Raw genomic sequence first — 21,244 nt, 5'->3', positions numbered from 1 at the left:
AGTGTGGTCAAAGGGCGCGCGAAAACTCGCCGGCAACGTGACACCTTCACCACCTACACCAGAAGCGCGGCGATTGGATACATTGGCGGCCGGTAGTTTTCCACTCGTTACGAAACGGAAGAGCGAGTGGAGGCTCGCCCCAATCTAAAGAAAGCATGAAAGAAAGGTTGCGGAGATGAAAGAGGAAAGGTGTCGTAGCGAGCGGCGGCGGCAAACACTTCGCCGGTGACGAGGCAAAAGGAATCGGCCACGTGACGTTCGAGACAGCGGCAGCACTCCTCCCATCTCTGCCCGCTTGTCGTGAGAGAGGAGGGGAAGCGCAGCGACAGCTAAAAAAGTTTCGCAAGCAACAGGAACCGGCAGATGTTCCACGCTTCTCGTGCCTGTTCCGCAAGAAGCGCGCGGCGCGCGCGGCGGCGCACGACAGGGCGAAAGAGTGAAAGTTGAAGAGAAAGCGAGCGACAGACGAAGGTAGAAAACAGGAACTAGTGGAGAGAGTTGCAAAGGACGAAAGAAGAGAGAAGGTTAGAGAGAGGAGGAGGAGCGCGCTTTGCGGAACGGGCGCCGAAAGAGAAAGAGCAAGGTGGGAGAGATTGCGAAAAAAAAACGCTGCCCCAAGGGCAACGGTGAAGAGGCCCGTAGTCGGCAACATAAAAAAAGAAACGGAGAGAGGAAGAGAACGCGCGTTGCGTTCTGCGTCCTGTCCCCCGCTTTCACTCTTTTTCTCTACAAACCTCGCCGCTTGTAATTCATAGCGCAGCGTTTGGCGCGAAGCCTTGCGAGCGCTGATTGGACGACCGAGGTTACCGGCTCGTCGCTCATTGGAGTCTATCGACCACGTGGGGTCAGGTATATAAGCATTGTCCCGCCATTTTGCGAAGCATTCAAGTGACCGGTGTGTTGCGTGTGTCACGTCGCTTCGCCGCTTTCATTTAAGTGTGCCTCGTTTTGGGTTATTTATTTCGCAAGACCAGCCAGAATGCCCGCCACACGCTCCAGGCCTAGGTAAGTTGGTCCTCGAACCACGTGCATTACGTTCGGAACCGTATCGTTATATTTTTTGGCCGAGAACGCTGGAACGCGTTCTGGAACCGGCGGTAGCACGAGCTAAGCCTAATGCCGGGACAAAGTTCTTTGTCAGTTCCAGGCTTGTAGGTTCGTTTCTGCGCGCATTATAATGGTTAGTGTAACGCGTAATTGACGTATGAAGCGTGCAGCAGCGAATGTGCAGTGTCGCGATAGCACGGAGTGCTCTGACCCACTTTATTCGTCGGCGGCAGAACGGTGGAGGCGAGGGGGATAATCCGCGGAGCGACTTCGCCGGTCCCGTTTGCAGGACGCGGCGAACGCTAACGCACTGGTCGTGACGCTCGCGTTTCTGGTACGGGTAGAGAGCAGCAGCAAAACAAAAGCCAGCGGCGGCCCGTGAAGCCCCGTTCGGGTCTCGCGTTTGTGGCGCATCAGGTAACGACGGCGGCGACCACGCGCCAGTGCGCGCACACCGGTTTAGCTCGACTGCCGCAACGGCCTATTGTTTCTGCCGGCGCCGCTGACGTTCGCCGAGCCGCTCGCGACGCAAGTGTTACGGCGGACAGGTTCTAGCGTGCCCTTTTCCCCTCGCGACAGCTGCTGCCTTTCGCCAGAGTGATGGGGCATCTCTATGGAAGCAGGCGGTGGAACGTCGTGCCGGCTCGCGCGCGCCTGGTCGCTAGGCCTCGCCGGCCGGCATCGCAGCGCCTGCTGCTTTTTGGCGCCAAGTCCGTCACCGGGGCTCGCGTTGGGATTTTTTTTTTTTCCCCCGGCTCTCTTCCTGCCCCTCGCCGTGCCCTGGCCTTCGCCCGCTCTTTCCCCCCCTTTTGCCATTTCTGAAAGAGCGCGCGCGAGCCGCAGCCGAGGGAGAGGAGGTTTTTGGCGCGTGGATTGTCCGCCGCGGAAGTGGCGCTCGGGAGCCGTAGTATATTTCGGAAGCCCCATATTGGCTGCCGGTACACGTGAGCCGTTATTCCCTGCGTGGGCGCGCGAGAGAGGGTAGACTGAAACGCACCGTCATTGCCTTGATTTTTATTTTTCATCCCGCGTCGTGTGTTATTTGTTTAAGCGGCGGCCGCGGTTTACGATTTGGCTAGCCGTCCCCCGGCGTGACTTATGCGTCTGTCCTTGGTGCCGCAGACGGAGCTCCACACGTTGCAGGCGGCGTGCCGCGCGATCGTCTTGTGTCGCGCCGCTGTCTGGACACGCGCACGTTGCGAGGCGCGATTGCGGACTTCCGCTGCGTGGGCGCGCGCGTGGCGGGTCTGAATCGCACCGCATACGAGCGTTGTTGTTTCTTGCGCAGCACCGAGCAGGCTGAGGTGGTTGCCGAGGAGGTGAAGAAGGATGTTGAGTCCCCGGTGAAGGAGAAGGCGGCCGAGACGAAGCCGGTACGTATGTTTAATCTCGCTTCGAGGCAGGCTTCTACGTTCTCTCGTGCTTTCAGTTTCGTGTTTAAGCAAGTTTTCTGCCTTTGCCTCACAAGCTCTTCCTGTCGTGTCTTTCAGGAGGAGGCCAAGCCCGCGGCTGAAGAGAAGGGAAAGGGAGACAGCACAGAGGAAGCCAAAGAGGAGCCCGAGAAGACGGAGGAGGAGGCCCCCAAGGCAAATGGAGGTGCGTGTTTTACACACACACACAGTGTCTTCTGTTCCACGGGTATAGGAGGTAGCATTGACCTTTACAGGGCAACAATGGTGTTGCAATGGTATTGTGTATTGCTGTTCCACTCTGAGTTTATTCAGAATCTCTTGCAGGTTCCTGTGCACAGTTCAGGTACATGTCGCTGTTTGTGGTGTGTGTGTAGTAGACACTTAGTGCTCTGGCTTATTCAGTGTGGCTCTTTAGACCCGTAAGCTTAGAATACACGCATCCAATGTTGCAGCTCCTCATGTGCATCTTAATTTGAACTTAATATTGGTCTTGTTCTAGATCTATTAGCAGTTTCTTTTTCCAGGTGAGCAACTCTTGCCATCGTCAGGCAGCCTTGCATTTGGCTGTATTACTGGGTACATCGCAGAGACAGTGATCTCATCAAGCCTTTACACACCACTGTCTCTGCGATGTACCAGTAATTCAGCCTGAGATAGCGCAAGTTGGTTATCAGGAAAAAAGACACTGCTGACTGAATGCAGCGATTGATCTCATTAAGTAGCTGACCCGAAAGACGCGGGTTTAATCCCAGCCGCGGCGGTTGCATTCCCATGGAGGCGAAATTCTATAGAGGCCCGTGTACTGTGCGATGTTAGTGTACATTAAAGAACCCCAGGTGGTCGAAATGTCCGGAGCCCTCCACTACGGCCTTCCTCATACTTAGCCTGAGCCGCTTTGGGATGTTAAATCCCATAAACTAAAACTATGATCTCATCGAGCGCATGCTTGTAAAGACTTCAGGATTAGCAAGGCCTGACTTGTGTAAGACTGGATTCAGATTTCTGTTTGAGCAACGGAGAGCTGCAGTGCAGCAGCATTAAACTATGGTGCAGTTTTATCCATTGCTTCGCCTGTATCGAAGTTGCAATTGGAACTGGTACTTTCAGGTGAAATGTCTTTGTTTGCACTAACATCTCTGTATGCTTGTTTTCATTCTTGCTGGGAGCTTTATATGTACTATAATGGTGCATTTAAACAAACAGAACTAGGATATTACCTAGATTCTTGAGCCTTGGAAGGACTACCACAAGAACATAGTTGCTGTCTTGAATACAAAATCTCACCAGCATCAAGTTTACTGAAGTGCCTGAAAGGCATCTTGGACAAGCAGTGAGGACAAAATCATGAGCAAAAGTAATGGTCCATGTGGAACTATCTGAAAACTAGTCATGTCAGGACTCAAGGATGTCTGCAGAGAGTTCAGTGCATTTTGCTGTGACAGAGATGCAACCTGATGAGAATTGCATTGAGTAATCTAAAATGCAAATGAAAGCTGATTGGCTTTCAAGTGTCTGGTTGGAGAACACTTTCCCGTCAAACTAGTGGGGGCACGTTGGAAGATATCGTCACTTAGTGGTAACGACACTCAGAAAGACAGTGAAAAGGGCTTCCAAAAGAATCAGTTTATTGGGGCAGACCTGCACCCACAAAGAACTGACTCTGTGGCAATATCTGCATGCTGCTTCCACGTGGAAGTTTTCGGGGTGGAGATGGACAGAGCAGTGACTAAGCATTCATTCGACGGTGTGCGCTTAAAGGTGCAGTGAAGAGAAATCTGAACTCATCTTTTTGCCACAGCAACTCATTCTGCACGTTCCAAGCATTCTTAGAAACCCCAATTTATTGCCCTGTGTGGTCGATTTCCCTAATTAAATCAAATTAACGTCTGGCTCCTGCCTTTTTTTTAATTCTCCCCCGTACGGTGGGGAGGAGTCTACCAACGCGCGGAGTGCCTTTCACCCAGTCCCATGGCGGCTTGCCGCTCTGCCATCGGCGGAGTAATACGTAGTAGTCCGTAGAAGCAAATAGTCCGCGTGTATTTTTATTTCTGCGGGCTTGTTTTGCTGCTATATTGTCTGCGAACGGAGCTATTTATTCACGGAAACCTAAAAAAAACAAAGCAAAGCCTCCACGGAGCTGGCTGAAAGGCACTCCACACGTTGGTCGACTCCGCCCACCGTACGGGGGAGAATTAGGGGGAAAAAAAGGGGGCGGGAGCTGGACGTTAAGATTTAATTAGGCAAATCGGCCACACAGTGCTATAAATCGGAAGTTTCTAAGAATGCTCCGAATGTGTAGATCGAGTTCTCGTGGCAAAAAGACGAGTTCAGATTCCTCTTCAGTGCACCTTCAATTCTTGAAAAGCAGTGCGCACAGAAATCGAGCTATTACCAGCTGTATACACCTTTGCAATAAGGGCTCCCTGGGCGCTGCCATATTGTTCACTGGACTGTCGTGAGCACCCCTCGCTAGGACGGTGGAAGCGGCGGCGGAACCGGTTTCCGACAGTCCAGAGAGGAGGCTTTTCGACAACTCCCTCGCCCGATGCAAAGGTCTATAGGTGGTGCACGTGTGGAGATTCATTTCTAGTCTCGCAAACTTCTACTCAGACTGATGTGACATGGGTGCTTTCCCTCTCTCTCCGATCAGCAGCTGAAGCTGCTGCCGAGGACAAGGAAGCGGACACAGAGAAGGCCGAGAAGCACAAACTGGATGACGAGGTTGGCGGCACCCCCGAGAAGAAGGCCAAGGTGGAGGAAAGCAAGGAGGAAGAGGCCGCCAAGGAGGCACCCACAGAGGAGGCCGCAGCATGAGCAGCCCGTTTCGCTTTCTTCGACACGCAGCCCACCCCTCCAGCACATGACATGAGGACGGAACACCCCCCTATCTTCCTCCCTCTGCATTCCCCCCCCTTCATACATTTACGAGGGGACAGGTTGTCCCTGAGAACTGCCGCCACCACTGCTCCCCACCTTAACTTATGTTGGGACTGATGTACAAAGGCATCTGAGCGTCTTGTATTCTACCCACATGTTGTTTTTTTCTCTCCTGTTGGTTTCTCTGCAGACACCCATTTCTTGTGACCTGTTCTTGGACCCCCTTGTGCTGTTGGGACAATTTGATTGTTCAACGCTTTCTTTCTGAACATACACACCACATTCTGTCATTTGTTGTGATGAACTTAATATAGATGATTGTACAGTTTGTCGGGTTTCCAAGAATAAATTTTTTTTTTCTCATCGTCACAGTTTTTGCCAGTGCTATACTTTCCTGTGTGTGAATGTGCTGTATGGATGGACAATTTCTTTTTTTGCTGTCTGTGCTGAATGAGAATGTCTCCATTGTTAATGGAATAAATTTTGGCACTCATGCTGTGGTGTGCAACCTTCAGCTGTGGATCCAAGCTGGTCGTATTCTGTGCCTGTTGCACAATATGGTGTGCTATTTATCTACCTGCATGTGAATAAGAGAGACTGGCCCCTCTAGTTGGCTAATAACCATGTTTTTTCTAATGGTTCAGGTTCAGTTGTACAAGGAATCTAGTTGAGAAAGCGGCCACTGTTTACAGGAAAATTTTATAGCTGTGTAGCATAGTTGTAAGGAAAACTTGCACTGTTCAGAACTCAGATTTTCTTTCTCCGTAAAAATTTGACATTTTCTCATAAGGACTCCGTTATCACTAGCAATGACCAATGATGTGAAAAGAATTTAATGCACTGCAGTTATCTTGTGAACCTGCTCTGCAGTAGCAATACCGGTTGCTGACCTCAAAGCTTATAAAAGGTCCATGACTGTCGCTTGCCATTGCAATATGGTCTTTGCATATAGGTCAATTTTTCTCCGACAGTTCGGACTTGAAGCAGTGGTAGTTGTCGGATTTGCTGCGTTACCAGCAATGACATCAAAGTTTCTTGCATGAGGCTAATAGTTTGCACTAGTGATGTATATCTGCCAATTTTCTTTTAATACCAGTTTGTATGATAGATGGCATGCTGAAAACCCATTTGAGGCTCAACTGCTGAAACCAGGTATTGCCTCCCCTACCTTTTGGGAGCCAAACACTTGCAAAAAAGGCAGTGCAAAAGCTATGACATATCAATGATGATGACAGGATGGTTTATGGGGTTTAGAATCCTAGAGTGACTAGGGCTGTGAGGGATGCCGTAGTGGAGGGCTATTGAGGGCTTCGGATAATTTCCGACCATATGGGGTTTTTCAACATACTCTGACATGGCATAGTACACACGCCTCTAGCATTTCACCTCCATTCAAATGTGACCGCCATAGCTGGGATCGAACCTGTGTATTTCAGGTCTACAGCAGAGTACCGAACCACCGAGGCCACAATGATGATTTAGGATTCAATGCATTACAGTGTAAAGGTGCCTCGTTGATGTCTTTCCTTTCGCTGGATTGCATGAATGGCTGTGAAGGAAGCTCTCAGATTAGCTGATTTGACAACAGGGTCCAGCATTTGTTGGCTGCCTGGGCAACTGTTTATGAGTCAAGGGAGGAGAAACACCACAGCATGCAAATTTCTCCTGCTCTACATTTGAGATAAAAATGGTAACACAACTAGGCTCATTTTAATTAGCAGCTGTGCATATACTGACATGGATGAGTGAGAAAAGAATGTGACCACAAGTACTTGTGGCTGTGTACGTCTCTTTTTTTTTCCTTTGTCGATATGTGCGCAGCTGTTCGCAAGTACGTCAGATCAACTAGCCTGCCAGTAATAACTGGTTTTAGGGAAAGGCAAGACGAAAGAGCTGTTTTGCTTCTCAGTGGCCTCCTAGCGTGTGCCATGTGGGAAGGAGGGAAGAAGTAGGAACAGAGAAAGGTGTGCCATGGCAGAGGGCTCTGGAATAATTTCAACCACTTGGTGTTCTTTAATGCGCACTGATAAAGGGTGCCTCTACACAGCATTTCAGCATTCCTTCACTAGAGTGATGACGTATCTGCCATTTCGGAGCATGGACCCATTTGCCACATCAGTATAGACCTTTGCTATCAGTGCTCCCTGTGCACTGCCATATTGTTCACTGGACAGTAGTGAGCACCTTGCACTAGCACAGTAGAATCGGAGGTGGAACCGGTTTCCAACAGTCCAGAGAGGAGGTTTCGACAACTCCCTTGCCCGATGCCAGGGCTCCCTACACTGACGTCATGTGGTATTAGTTAGGGCCAGGGTAATGCTCTTCAAGTTGCTAAGATTTGCGTTTCCAATGGAGTGCCGCAGACTGGGAAATTTGTGACAGGTGGTATGCTGTTGACAAATATCCTGTGAAGACTAGGTGTAGGCAAGTAATCACTCATTCAGGGCACCTCAAAACGATGCTTGGCACTGATGCGTCTAGTAAGCTAACTGGTGCCCTTTATGTTGTTAAATTTGCTCGCTGAGAATGTACAAGCACTGCTAGGGCAGGAAAGTGTGGTTGGACTTCACATACTAAGGCTACTTCACATACTGAGGCCTTTAATGCCTCATCGCTGTAAGCAGGAGCTGTTGACAGAAATGTCGCGCTTTTCAATTGGTCGAAATGGTTGTGACGTCACAGTGCGCAAATTTCAAACAAGGCCAATTGTACTTTGGCTAGTAACCATGCAACCAATTAAAGGGATGGTATAGTGATGCCTCAAGTAAGTGGGACTGAGTTTAGTTAATTAATCATTTAGCCTAATTAACCTCTCTAGTCATACCAGATAAAAAAAATTGGGTAGGAAATTGGTCGAGTTGGGGAATCAAACCAGGGTCTCGGGAGAGCGAGACGAGAATGCTAAGCACTCCGCCATGCCAGCTCGATGGTTTGGAATGGAAAAAAGCTTAGTGCGCGCAGTGTCCGATCCTGCAATGGTCTTGTTCGAACTGCTGTACAAGACTGTTACTGACAATTTTCCACTCGGAAAACGCACTTGTTTTTATGCATCCTGATCAAATTTTAATTTCTTGTTCGCATCTCGAAGAACTTAGAAAAAAAAATTTTACGGTATTTTACAATGAACACATTCCATTTCATCCCGCATTGCTTTTAGGCGAGCAGACACTTGTCGAGTTTTCACTTGTTTGTAAGTTTCTAAAGAAAGCCAATGTTTTAAATCTATTATAATGTAACCTCTGTACACTTGACATAACATCATATAACCTTGTGTTTGGTGCATGATAGCCATAGTTGCTTATGCGCCATAAAACCCCATATAACTATAACTAACTTTATGTATCCTGATGCTGGAAACCATACCGGTGAGTATGATGGCATTTGCACATCGGCAAAACTGAGGAACCAAGAGCCAGTATGGCCCAAACTGCCAAAGATTAATTGGAGACTTTTAGTGTAGCCTAGCATGCACTTGCATTTTGCACACACAAAGGCACAGTGACGCATGTCTCGTTGACAGTTTTACCGCCCTCTTCGATCAAGAAATGCAGAACAATGTGGTGCCATCTAGTAGTGATAACTTGAAGCAATCTCAGTGGCAGTGTGTAAGAAGCGTCACTTTTTCTTGAAAGACTAACTGAAGAGGGCGTGAACCATAATAAAATAGAAGAAATGCTTTTGGAAGAAAAAAAGTCATTCACTTGACAAAGTATAGTTCATATTTCGCTGAGACGTGGTTACAAGGTGGGATACACCGATAATGCCAAGGTTTCACCTCGGGACATGATTCCAGCTTGTTTTAAGCAATTTTAAATGCTACATTAAAAATATAAATCTTTGCTTCACTGCTATTACAGAGCGCTAGCCTGTCAAAATGAGAGAGGATCTTTTCATTTTCACCGTAATCTGAACGCACAGTTGTTGGCCTGTTTAAATTATTCCTGTGAAAAGTTTCAAATGTTTCCATGGTAAACACATGTTGGCTGGAATTTCTGTATATATAGGATCCCTCGCCATGATCCATAATTCTGTCCATGGGCTTATTTACTTGCTATTGGGCCATGCTCCTAAGCCACATATGAGCAAGCAAGGTAGTTCCTCTAATCTTTGTTAGTTTTGCAGAGCTGGTTGGTTTGGTTTATTGGGGTGTAACGTCCCAAAGCAACTTGGGCTATGAGGGATGCCGTAGTGAAGGGCTCCGGAAATTTCGACCACCTGGGGTTCTTTAGCGTGCACTGACATCGCACAGTACACGGGCCTCAAGAATTTCACCTCCATTGAAATTTGACCACCACGGCTGAGATCGAACCCGTGTCTTTCGTTTCAGCAGCAGAGCGCTATTACCACTGAGCCACCGCAGCAGCTGGTAATGCAAAATGAGCTGCACTGCACGGCCCAGAAGAAAACTTGAGGCCCTCTAAAATTTTTGGCAAAGGCAGCAGCAGCAGTGTGGAAATCGGACTTTGTCACAGCTTCAAAGAGTTTGCATGGCTTCTGTTGGCAAATAGGCTAAATTTAAGCTGCAAATACAGTTTTGCATTTCTGATGAATGAACGACATGCCTGTACAGAAATGTGCTTTTGCAAAAGAATAAAATAACAAGGCTTCGGGTGCTTTTCATTCGTATTTACTGCCCACCATTAGAGTAAGGTACAGCAGCAATTTAGGCGCAAGAAAAATGAAGGCTGATGGTTCCTATCCTGGCACTAATACCAGCTGTACACTAAGCTGATGCTAATGGCTGCTGAGTGAGATCACACAAGCAAATTTTCCTCCTAGTTCATCTTCTCCTGCGCTAAGTGCTCACGCCAGCATGTCCAGTATGTCACCGAGCTTAGGCACGAAGAAGTCTGGCAGTTCATTGTGCTTCCCTTCAGACACCAGTTTGCGCACATCATCGAGCCCGTGAATGCCCGAGCCCACGAGCAGCGTCTTCATCCCAGCTCGGCAACCCATCAGGATGTCGGTGTTAAGCCTGCAGCAGCCAAATAGTAAGCAGACTTCACTGATGTGCCAGCCAGCCAAAGCGATTTTAGTCAGGTAGAATGAAGCAGCAACTGTCCATCAAAGCAGGCTGTGCAGCCAATGTGGCCGACTTATATGACATGAGCAACCACCTTGCGCTTGCTAGCATGTCATTGCAGATGGCTGCAAGCTGCAAGGCATCTTGCCGAAGCATCATAACAGTACATTGATATCATCAGTAGGAGGGTCTGCTTTGATAGGAATATGTCGCTACGTTCTTTAGCTGTATCGGACTATAGTCCAGAAATAGCACAGCAGTAAATTTCGGGAATTCGGCTGCAAAGCGATGCCAATGGCTCTGGGATGAGGGCTTCTACAAGCTGAGGCTATGTATGTGCAGAGTTGGTTGCGAAAGTTTATGATCCATAGGAATTCCAAAAACGTATATTTACTGCTGTCTAAAAAAAGTCCAATCCAAATCCTTCAACATTATAGCTGGAGCAAAACGAAGTGGCAAATGCCCCTCAAAGGACGCCCTCCTACCAATGGGGTCGACCTATTGTCATGATGTTACAGTCACCCACAACATCATGACAAGACCATGTACGTGCACAGTTGTCTGCAAAATATTGCAGTGCATGAGAACAACCAAATTAAATCTTACTGCTTTCTAAAACTTAATATTATTCGGCATTACAGTGGGAAGAAACTCAAGAATAGAGTGACAAACACCCCTCAAACGAGGCCTTTCAACCAATGGCACAGACGTGTTGCCATCATTAAGGCCGCCCATTTCCCGTGATTCCGCGAAAAATCATGGATTTAAGCATTTTTCGTGGAACTGTATGTTAGAAACCAAATTTTAATTTTTGGTACAGTTGTTACAGACACCAATAGAAACAGCAGAACCATAGGAAAATGACTAATTTATCTTATTTGCACAAGTATAACAAGCGGGGAACTTTGAGACCTCAGGAAAATTTTAAAAGAAATTTTGTTACCATTATAATGGAATCCCAAACTGTTCAGGCCATCCATAGCTGCAGGAGCATCTGCTGCAGGTAAGGTTTCTACCAGAAAAAAGGTTGGATTTTGCAAGCATGCCTGGAGTTAGTGGCCGAAAATCACCAGTCATAGATGCTGAGTGGCAGATGTACCTGAAAACTGCTTGAGAACTGAAATCTAGTGACGGAGACCTCGCAGTTTCTTTTTAAGCAAGACTAACAAAGTAGACACTACGACATCCTTTCTTTCTTTGCTAAAATGGAAGTCGCCCCAATACTCTCTTCCTTTTATCTCAAATATTTTTCTGTCACAATCAACTCTGTTGATGTGGAGGGATCATTCATTTGTTTTGGAGATCTTGTATCAAACGAGTGCCATTCTTTAAAGGGGCTTTAATAAGTTGCGGTATGCCTGGGATGTTATAGCGCGCCGCTTCACGAATATTGTCCTTTAAGAATTTTTTTTAATGTGCTTTGTAGAAGCTGAGTTATCTGTAGCGAAAATCTGAATTTCAGTGTCTTTGCGCCTTTCCCTCTCCTCTTGTCTCTTTTTTTCACACTGAAAGGTACGCTCTCCTCCGCCCGCCCCACCTTCAGGGGCGGAGCTTCCCGACTCGCCGGAGCTTTGTGGCTTATTGGCCGTGGCCATGGTATCTGCCTGATATCTGAAAGAATCTAACCAATAGCCACCTGTCAACTTCTATGAGCAGGTGTGAGCATGAAAAAGTTGCTGGGAAGGGCTCGCCAACTTTCGCGCGTGACTGTGGGTCCTCTGCTGCGTGTAGAAGTGTAGAAGATTTCAATTTGCAATTGGCATTAGTAGTACAATTGTTATTTGATTAATTAGGCTATACAGGTAGTACGCATATGTGAGTACCTTTGCATTTAGCTCTTGTTAGCTGCTATGGCCAGGATCGAATCTGTAAGTGGTACAGTGGAACTAAAAGTGTGTTAAATTTAAATGGGTGATGATAAGAACCCACTGATTATTTTCTCAGAATCAGAGTCGATCAAATTCTTCGCTTTTTTTTTTTTTTGTTTCCACTCGCAGTTTAGACTGGGCCTATCCATTCTGTTTTAAACTAATTCGACTAACATTTCAGAAATTGTGCTGTGCTGAAAGATGTAGTCTGAGGCAGACAGAAGCAGCACCAAACACTCTTAGAGACAAAGTATGAAACCCTTGATGCGCTGCATGATAAACACAAATTTGCAATTCAGAATTTGTAGATATGCACAGCTTTTCAATGCTCAAATGAATATGTAGCGCTTAATCACAGGATCGTACTTGAAATGCCAGAAGGGTAGAATGTTGGGCCAGTTGGCGTCATATTCTCGAAAAGGTTTAGTGCGGAAACACCAGGCGGGCAGTGAGGCACACAACATGAGCGCTAGAACTTGGAGGCGGCCCAAATAAAGCAGCGACATCCAGATATGTGCATCAGCATGGTGTCGGTTCATACGTTTAAGAGGGAGTCGATGTTTATTCAGTCAAATTAGCTGATAAACAAAGAAACATGAGCACTTCTTTTCTTCTTTTTAGCTTAGTTCACTATGCTTTTCACCCTCATGAACTGTTTCTTTATTGCTCATATTTGTGCTACTTCTTAGAAATTGTGTCAAGCCCCATGCGATTGCCGTTTTCTGATAAGCACCCACATTGGTCTCAAACCTGGAGTCTGACATGGTTTTAATAGGAGAGGAGCGCATGCAAGTTTCCTTGTTCGGGTAGAAGATCAAATAAATGGTTGCAGGTTAGTGTTTGTATTGACTGCTTCACTGTCTGTCTTGTGTTTCCGCGCTAAAACTTTTTTAGAATTGATATGTCAGCTGTTTCAAAATCTCTCAAATTCGACAGCACGGTCGAGTGCAGCTGGGATTCACACGATTGCAGAAAAGAAATAAAAGTGGCATGATTCAGCACAATCTCTGGCATGCCGGTTTCAATGCTGACATTTTGCACTGCCAATGGTGGCGATCTGTAGTTCGACCCATTTCGTAGGCACTGTTCTGTGGTGCACCTCAGCATTGTTATGCTTGTATGTGCAGCATGAAATTGTTATTTTGGAGTGGTCAAGGCACACAAGGCTGCATTCGCCTGCTCAAGCAGTGCACATAAAAATTGGTCAAGATCTATTTTCATGGCTAGTGCCGAATCTCCACTTTCTTTTTTGTAGAAACACAGCAAGCACAGTGGTCTTTGCTCAAAAATAACTTGACAGAGGGATTACATTTTATAAAACAAAAGCTGTACTGAAGTGTTCTGATCAGTTAATTGACTGTAGACTGTTACGTGCCAAACCAGCACTGTGCTGTGAGCAGTGGCGGTCCTAAGGGGGGGGGGTCGCCTACCCCCCAAAAGCCTTTGCATATTTTCCCGGACATCCGTTTTCGGGCTCTCATAGGGCGAGATGTAATTTTTGACAAATAACTGGAAAGCTTTTTCCTCCGTGATGCGTCAAGTAGTCCCCTACTTTGTACGTTCACCGTGTTAGCGGCTGTCTTATTTCACGCAATTCCACGTTCCACACGTTGGTAGTTATACGAGCACAGTTCGTAGTGATTGTCGAGGTATTGTGGTCCTGCCATGCCCCCACCGCTGTCTTGTCATGCCGCTGGCAGTGCCATCCACTTGCGATTGCGGTGGCCAGCAACCTAGTCGGGGCGGCAAAAGCCACCCATTCATGTCTTTATCCCACCATGGGACACAGTGACACCAGCGAGGGGATCATCCCTTTTTGGCTTGACAAGGAGCGCCGACCAGCCGCCTTGAAGGATTGTACTGAGGGCGGAACAAAGCCACTTCCCAGAACTGAGTAATGAAGGCCGCTAATCCCACTGGTGAAATGTCCGGGCAGGTGCTTTGACCTTCGTGGCCATGCCGTGGCGGGATATCTCAGCTGTCGGCTTGTTTCCCATGGTATCGAAATGAATATTGCTCGCGTAAACGTTAACATTCAAGGTTTGAGTGATGGTATAACGTCTATAGCGTTCGCCATTTATTTTTCAACAATAAAGCGCACAAAAGTTTTGTGTAGATAAAATAAACAAAAAATTGTTGTTTCTTTTTTTTCTTTTTTGATATACGAAAATCTGCCCCCCCCCCCCCCCCCCCCCCCCCTTTAATGCCACGCTCTGGGACCGCCACTGGCTGTGAGACAATCTAGTGGGGGGACCCCTGATATACTTCAACCACATGGGGTTAATTTAACGTGCACTGAAATCTCGAGTACATAGGCGTTCTTCCAGGTCGCTTCCATCTAAGTGAGAACATCAGTTTTCTTCCAAGTGCAAACATCACAGCTGTCTTTCAGTTGTCTTTTAACGTGATAGCAGAAGATCCGGCATTGTGAGCATTGTGAACAAAAAATCAAACCTAGTGGGCTACCTAGATCATGTGACCTTGTGGAGTCATCACAACCTGCCCACCAGATTGTGAGCAAGCTGACCACCTTGGCAAGGTGGTAGTTAAATTAACGACTGGTCACGAGAGGTTGCTTTGGAAGAGCAACCTAGGTTGCACAAGCCCCACCAGTGGCAGCACCTGTCATCGCAGGGCAGTGGTGCATCGCTTAAAACTGCTGCATCACTGCACCAGGAGGGGTATGAAGACTCCTATGGATCTGTGAATGTAAAGTTAAGAGTGACCAAATCCGTATATACGGGCATTAACCTATTAATGCTATCGCGTCACACCATTAAGGCAGGGCTTAAGCGTCCCCTCTAATTTTTGGTTCTCATTGCTTTCATGCTTCTGCTACCAACGAGGTAAATAAGCGACTACTTCTTCTGAACAGAAACAGTACCTGTCTCCAACCATGAGAGTGTTTGCAGGCTTCATGTCTGGGCAGGCGTACTTGATGCAGTCAACCATGTACTGTTCTGGTTTCCCGACAACCGTGGGCTGACGCATAGCAGCAGTTTTGACAGCAGCGAGCATACTGCCTGAACCTGTGAAAGCACAAAAATAAGGCGTGTTAATTTTCTCCCAAGTTGAGAATTACGGCTAAATCCCATGTATAGAAAACGAAAAATGCCCTACCACACACACAGGCAGTAGGTGGACATTCTATCCTACGAAACTTAAATCAGTTAAAGGGACCTCAAATCCAAAACTTCATGAGAGGTCATGTCCAACATTAGCGGATAGTTAAAGCAGATAAGGTTAGTTCAGGTGACACATTTCACATTCCTCTCTGGAGCACAGAAAATGAAAACCAAAGGCAAATGTTCCTCAGCAGATGGTAGCATCAATGTAGCAGATAACGGAACTGGACCAAAATGCATGTTAACCACTTTGTAGGACAGCCGGACCCATACTGTCTCATTTGCTTCAAGTGACGGAAAATGGACAACAATGCACCTATGTCCTATATTTTTTCACGCTGAATACTACCAAGCTATTAAGCAAACCATTCACAGTGTCTTTGTACCTTTCACTAATAGGCCTTTCATAGTGTTCACGTTTTTACAAGTACGGGTGTACAGTTTGACACAGCCCATTTTGGCAGGAAAAATAAAACTTGAAAACTTTTTGAGCTTTTGAGCGTTTTTCATCAATCAACTGCCTCATAATACTATTTGAGGCGATTTTCAATTCTAATGAAAGTTTTCTTTTATGTTGATAGGACTGAGTTATGAATATGTACCACATTTGAGGCCTTATATGATGTCATTGGTACAAATGTTTACCCATTTTTTCTACAATACCAGTGGTTGAAAAGACTTGAAGGTGATGTGATTCAATTTCTAAAGGTATTCTGAGTGCACTTTTACCATTGGTTTGCATGCAAGACATGCATACAGCTTGTGCCTTATAAATTAAGGTTAAGCAACCAATTGCAGTATACCTATCATCTTTTGTTTCGTAATAAACTACAGCCCCCCTATAGTTGCAAATTATTAAACATAATGTGAAGAACTGAGTCAGCACACCAGGGCTCATGTAATTTAGTCCCCGAAAGTGACTTCTGAAATTCAGAACTGCATTTGTGCCCAGCTGCCAACAATACTCTTGTTTCTTTCTTGTGCTTTATGCAGTTCACCTCTTAGATAACAGCCAGAACTGCAAATAGCAGCAAGGTCTCGATCAGGTACAACACATGGCACTTCAGAATAGGAAGTGAATACCTCAGCTGTGTTTATGTCTGGCTGTGTCACCGATAACCTCTTTCTATCTGCTGGTTTCAAGTCAGTTGAGATCAGCAGTGCATGTTAAAAATAATGAAAAACGGGTGCACATGAGGTTTCTTAGGTAGAGCTATGCTACCATTTTAAACATGTCACTAGGTCAAGAGGTATTAGTTACCTGCATAATGCACATGACTGACAGCAGCGTACATGCTGCCTGTTGTTCAATGAAGCGTCCACACCTCAATGAGAGACATTAGGTCAAAGTAGAAGAGCCTGAACATACAAAATTAACAGTACCTTTTTTTTTTCAATTTAATTCAAAGAAAATAACAGCTCATAAACAAATATGGCATCAAACATTAAACCAAGTAGGTTGCCTTTTTGTTTTAGTAAGTAAGAGGTCCTTCAGGCATTAACTCAGGTTACATATTCATGTATGACAATATTGCACTTGAACTGCAGTGAGACTAAAGTTGGGCTGCCTGGCACCAATCATTAAGGTTCAAACAGCACCAAGCAACCAAGGACTGTGGTCTTGCTTGCCTGGTGCAATTTGAATCTGAATATTTTATACATAACGAAAAAATGTACACATCAGTATCTGCAAAGTCCAGACAGGAGAACAGCTGTAGCCCATAAATTCATTGCCTGTGATCTGAACGTTGGCCGCACACTTTATGCTCTGTATATACAAACTAAGACTGCTTTCCCGAAACAGCTGAAGGCAAAAGCTCAGTTTAGATACACTTATTCTTCCTCCGCTCATATCTTTGTTTCAGCAGCACACCCACACTCCCCTCAATAAGTAGTAGTGCAAAGCACAAAATGCTCAAAGACAGCATTACCCACATCTCAAAGGACACATTTGACTGGAGTGAATTTCAGAGTGAAACTCGAAATGTGTCTATTGCTGAGTTCACCGAAGTCATGCCAAGGAAGCAGTTCTAAGTGACAGTGCCAACCAGCAATCATACGGAGAAAAAACTCTGCATACTGTGCTATTTTTTCAAATTCTTTTGCGACATTAAGCATATTAGATATCTGGTGCTAGACCACTCACTGCTCATGACTTCATCGTAACAAGACAGACTAGCATTTTCATTCCTCCAGTTGTGATTTCCCGCCATCTACAATCTTAAGGTGTAACGTTAAGAGATCGGAAGAGGGCGGAGTGGGTGAGGGAACAAACGCGGGTTAATGACATCCTAGTTGAAATCAAGAGGAAGAAGTGGGCTTGGACAGGGCATGTAATGCGAAGGCAAGATAACCGCTGATCCTTAAGGGTAACGGAGTGGATTCCAAGAGAAAGCAAACGTAGCAGGGGACGGCAGAAAGTTAGGTGGGCGGATGAGATTAAGAAGTTTGCGGGGATACGGTGGCGGCAACTGACAAAGGACAGGGTTAATTGGAGAGACATGGGAGAGGCCTTTGCCCTGCAGTGGGTGTAGTCAGGCTGATGATGATGATGACAATCTTAAGAACTCCAGACGTTTCTGCAACAGCACGGATATGCTGCAGATTGCCAGAGAGCAGCTGGGAACGTGATGAGAACCTTTTGCTATAAAAAGGATAATTAGACGTGAAGTTTGTGGACGAGCACTACACTCAGTGAATGTGAAGTGCTCAAGGGATGTCGTGCTGTTTCAATACGCTTGGAATTTTTACAACACGACATCAACAAAGTGGCTGAGCCCTGCACAAACAACACACAAGAGGTGCAGATAGATTTTTGTCTTGTACCCGTATTGTGCCTATGTTTTACGCATTATATACTAGCAAAATAATAGCTCTATCACACCTTATTGATGACACATGCAGCACTGACCAGGTACGACGATCTCAGCATTGGAACATGGATATGTCTCATCCGTGTTCGTTGCAATGAAAAGGCAGTTGCTGTCCTTTAAGTACGTTGCAGCCTTCAGGCACTTGTAGAAGCTGATGTGCTCATCGAAGCCACAAACAACAGCTTTCACCTGCAGAGAGAGTGGCAGCTTAGTCTGTTCACCTATACATGTTCTGGAGAGTGCAAAGAATTGAGACCTGCTTCCAAAGCTGGCTCTAAAGGAACAACACAAGGTTATAAAACTGCTGGCAAGGATGTCAAGTTGGGCATTAAATTTTGTAACACAATGCTACATAAAAGCATGTGCAGAAAAACCAGAATTTTGTCTTAATGGGGTACAAACGTTTATACATGACACGAAAATCATGAAAAAGCTGGCTTTCCTTCTGTGCTAAGCATGCAACCTGGAATCAAGCATGCCCACACAACTTGTGACTTGCACATCCCAATTTTACGCTTCGAGTTCAGGCATGCGGAAATTGGGTTTCTCTTGGCACTTCCGTTCCGTGGTCCGAAAAATTTTCTGTACCATTGTAGAAAAAAGTTACCAGGATATGTGAACAGAGATCAGTGCATATAGGAGTTATATTCAAGGGTGTTGCCCTCATTTTACAACTGCATCAGAAAGCAAATAATGTTCAATTTCTCGCTCCACACTGAGTAATTGTGAGAAAACAAACATATTCACGTTGATTTGCTCATTAACTTAAAATATGAGAAATAACACAATACTAAATCCTCGAACTCAAGCAAAAAGCACAGGAATGGCCGACTAAGCTAGCAGAAAGAGCTACAAATGAATAAGAGTGGTAGCGCCCCAGTCTCACGGTCGACATTTCAACAAGACACCTGGTCCACACTAGAGCCAACATTCTGGCAACAGGTCTTGTTTTCGTAGAAGCTGGAAAAATAAAGACCTAGAAAAACAAAAGGCAAACATATAAGTGGCATTGCTTCAGTCACAAAGCCAAGCCAAATCCCACGACAAGGACGTGTCCCCTTGTTGAAACGTTGGCAGTGGACCAAGATGCTGCCACCTATGCTGGATCTTTTTCGCTCTTGGTCTCGATCTTCCGGCTTGGAGCGTCAGTGCAGTTCTATAACGTGGTATAACACCGTAGAAAAAGGGTAAGCACGCTGTGCTAACGTACGCCAGTCTCTAGTTTAACGTCCTCAAGGCACCACTTCAGCCAGTCAGGACCAGTTGTGTCCGGCTGCAAACAAATAAGTATAATCCAAATTATGTCACACCACACTTAACTACGTCGCACCAAGTTTAATGAATAATATTCAGGGCGTTAAATATGTATATCTGCCACTTTCACGACTTTTCAAAGCTTAAAATAAACATTTACCAAGCTTTGGCAAAACATGTATATCATAATCTCAGTGTGAACGGGATCATATTAACAGCTCAGGTTACGTAATTATGTTTGGTAAATACACGCCGCAGGATATGACAAACACCGCTATTATCATCTTTAAATAACTGAAGTGTACGTACCCCAATAGGTAACGTCGTAAAGCCTGCCTCGTTGAGTTCTTGCTGAAGGCCAGTGGTGCCAACGAGGTAAATTTTTCCAGAGAAATTTCTCTGCTTCAGATACAGCACGACGCAGTACGGGGCCGTGATTATTTCGTCCTGTTAGCAGAACCGAAAAATCTTGTTGGAATGCATATATACAGCCTGGCATTCGAAAGTCGCGATGCAGAACAGTAGACGCCGCCTTACGATATTAGCTTCGAACTTCAGCTGATGCATTTTGCTGAGGTAGCCATGCCGCGACTTAGAGCTGTTGTTCGTCACGAAGCGTACTTTTTTGCCCTGAAACACGGAAACCGCCAATTAAGGCACGGCTGTCACAGGAAATGGTAAAACCCGTACAAGAATCTACGCCAAAATATTCACCATTTTTCGCAGTAAAGACAACGTTTCCGATGAGCCAGGGATAGGATTATTTGCTCGCCATAAGACGCCTGCAAGGAGACAGCAAAAAGCGTTTCCAAATGAATGAAACCATTTTCGAAAATGCTGCCGCGAAAGGATGAGCACCGAAAGCTCAAGGGCACAGGTGACATTTCGCCTGTAAGCTCGAGAAATGACACTGCTCTCTCGCGTACACGTTGCGGAAAGATATATAAGCTACTCACCATCACAATCCACTAGTACATACGTAATTGAATTGATCAAATCGTTCTTCACAATCTCTTTCGTAAGCAGACGACAACGACCCAAATCGGCCATTTTTCGTCATGACGCAAGCACACGTCGTTGTGTGACGTATGTACTTGTCACGATGACGATTCCATGTGCTGGCTTTGGCTGAGGCGGCAGCTTCGATGGGATGAAAATGAAAAAGAATGGCGGAAAACGCCCATGAGCTGTGTTCCTGTCTTCCTGATTTTAGTCTCTCCTGCATTTTTCCTATCGCGGTGCGGTAGAGGTATCCACTGTGTGAGACAGTTATTGCGTTTCACCTTTTATGTTAAATATTCGATATTTGCCTTATACGGCGTCCAAGGCATCCGTCTTCAAGCTTGGATAGCTTGCGCGGTGGCATAATTTATTCGACGCTAAAGAAATAAGTAATAAAGAGTTCTGCAGGCATCGTCTCCAACTCGAGCACAAATGATTAGCTGGAGAGGAGGCCACTAATGTCTTGTTCGTTGCTGCCTGCTGGCTGCTGCTGCTCACCGCCATCTCCGCTTGGCACGTGCTCAACGTGCTGCGCTTGGAAACATGGCTGAGCATGACCGGCTTGACTCAGGAGTGATCGACTGATACGTTGAGTCATGCTACAGTCATGCCATGCATGTTGGGGCTTGCCCAGCTCGGGCAACATGGCTGAAATGTCGTAGGTGCTGAAATGTCATTACGGGAGCGCTTAAACGCTGGCTTAAACGCTTAAAAGCGCTGGTCATGTATGTCGCCCCTTTGTTTACCGTAATGACTTCTAAGC

The 21,244-nt window shown here is 46.1% G+C and overlaps 2 protein-coding genes across 3 annotated transcripts; one reads left to right on the top strand and one right to left on the bottom strand.

The window, feature by feature from the left end:
* Positions 1–846: 846 nt before the first annotated feature.
* LOC149370959 (uncharacterized) lies at positions 847–5,850 on the top strand. 2 transcript variants are annotated; one of them, XM_089564046.1, is made up of 4 exons: positions 847–1,005; positions 2,336–2,420; positions 2,538–2,643; positions 5,113–5,850. In XM_089564046.1, the coding sequence occupies exons 1-4, from the start codon at positions 980–982 to the stop codon at positions 5,271–5,273; spliced, it is 378 nt and encodes a 125-aa protein (XP_089420172.1). In that variant the 5' UTR covers positions 847–979; the 3' UTR covers positions 5,274–5,850. The 2 variants fall into 2 exon arrangements, with proteins under 2 accessions (XP_089420172.1, XP_089420163.1); XM_089564037.1 differs by having other exon boundaries at positions 5,110–5,850.
* A 4,097-nt stretch (positions 5,851–9,947) lies between these two features.
* On the bottom strand, positions 9,948–20,992 carry LOC149370958 (phosphoglycolate phosphatase-like). The gene is made up of 8 exons (XM_089564015.1): positions 20,436–20,992; positions 20,194–20,261; positions 20,017–20,109; positions 19,789–19,926; positions 19,436–19,498; positions 18,264–18,414; positions 15,112–15,256; positions 9,948–10,311 (listed from the first exon to the last, which is right to left on the bottom strand). The coding sequence occupies exons 1-8, from the start codon at positions 20,527–20,529 to the stop codon at positions 10,140–10,142; spliced, it is 924 nt and encodes a 307-aa protein (XP_089420141.1). The 5' UTR covers positions 20,530–20,992; the 3' UTR covers positions 9,948–10,139.
* Positions 20,993–21,244: the final 252 nt, after the last annotated feature.

The sequence above is a fragment of the Amblyomma mixtum genome, chromosome 1, assembly GCF_055824585.1.
Source record: "Amblyomma mixtum isolate Tamu chromosome 1, ASM5582458v1, whole genome shotgun sequence".
Taxonomy (NCBI): Eukaryota; Metazoa; Arthropoda; class Arachnida; order Ixodida; family Ixodidae; genus Amblyomma; species Amblyomma mixtum.
This window is presented reverse-complemented; position numbering and strand designations above follow the sequence as displayed.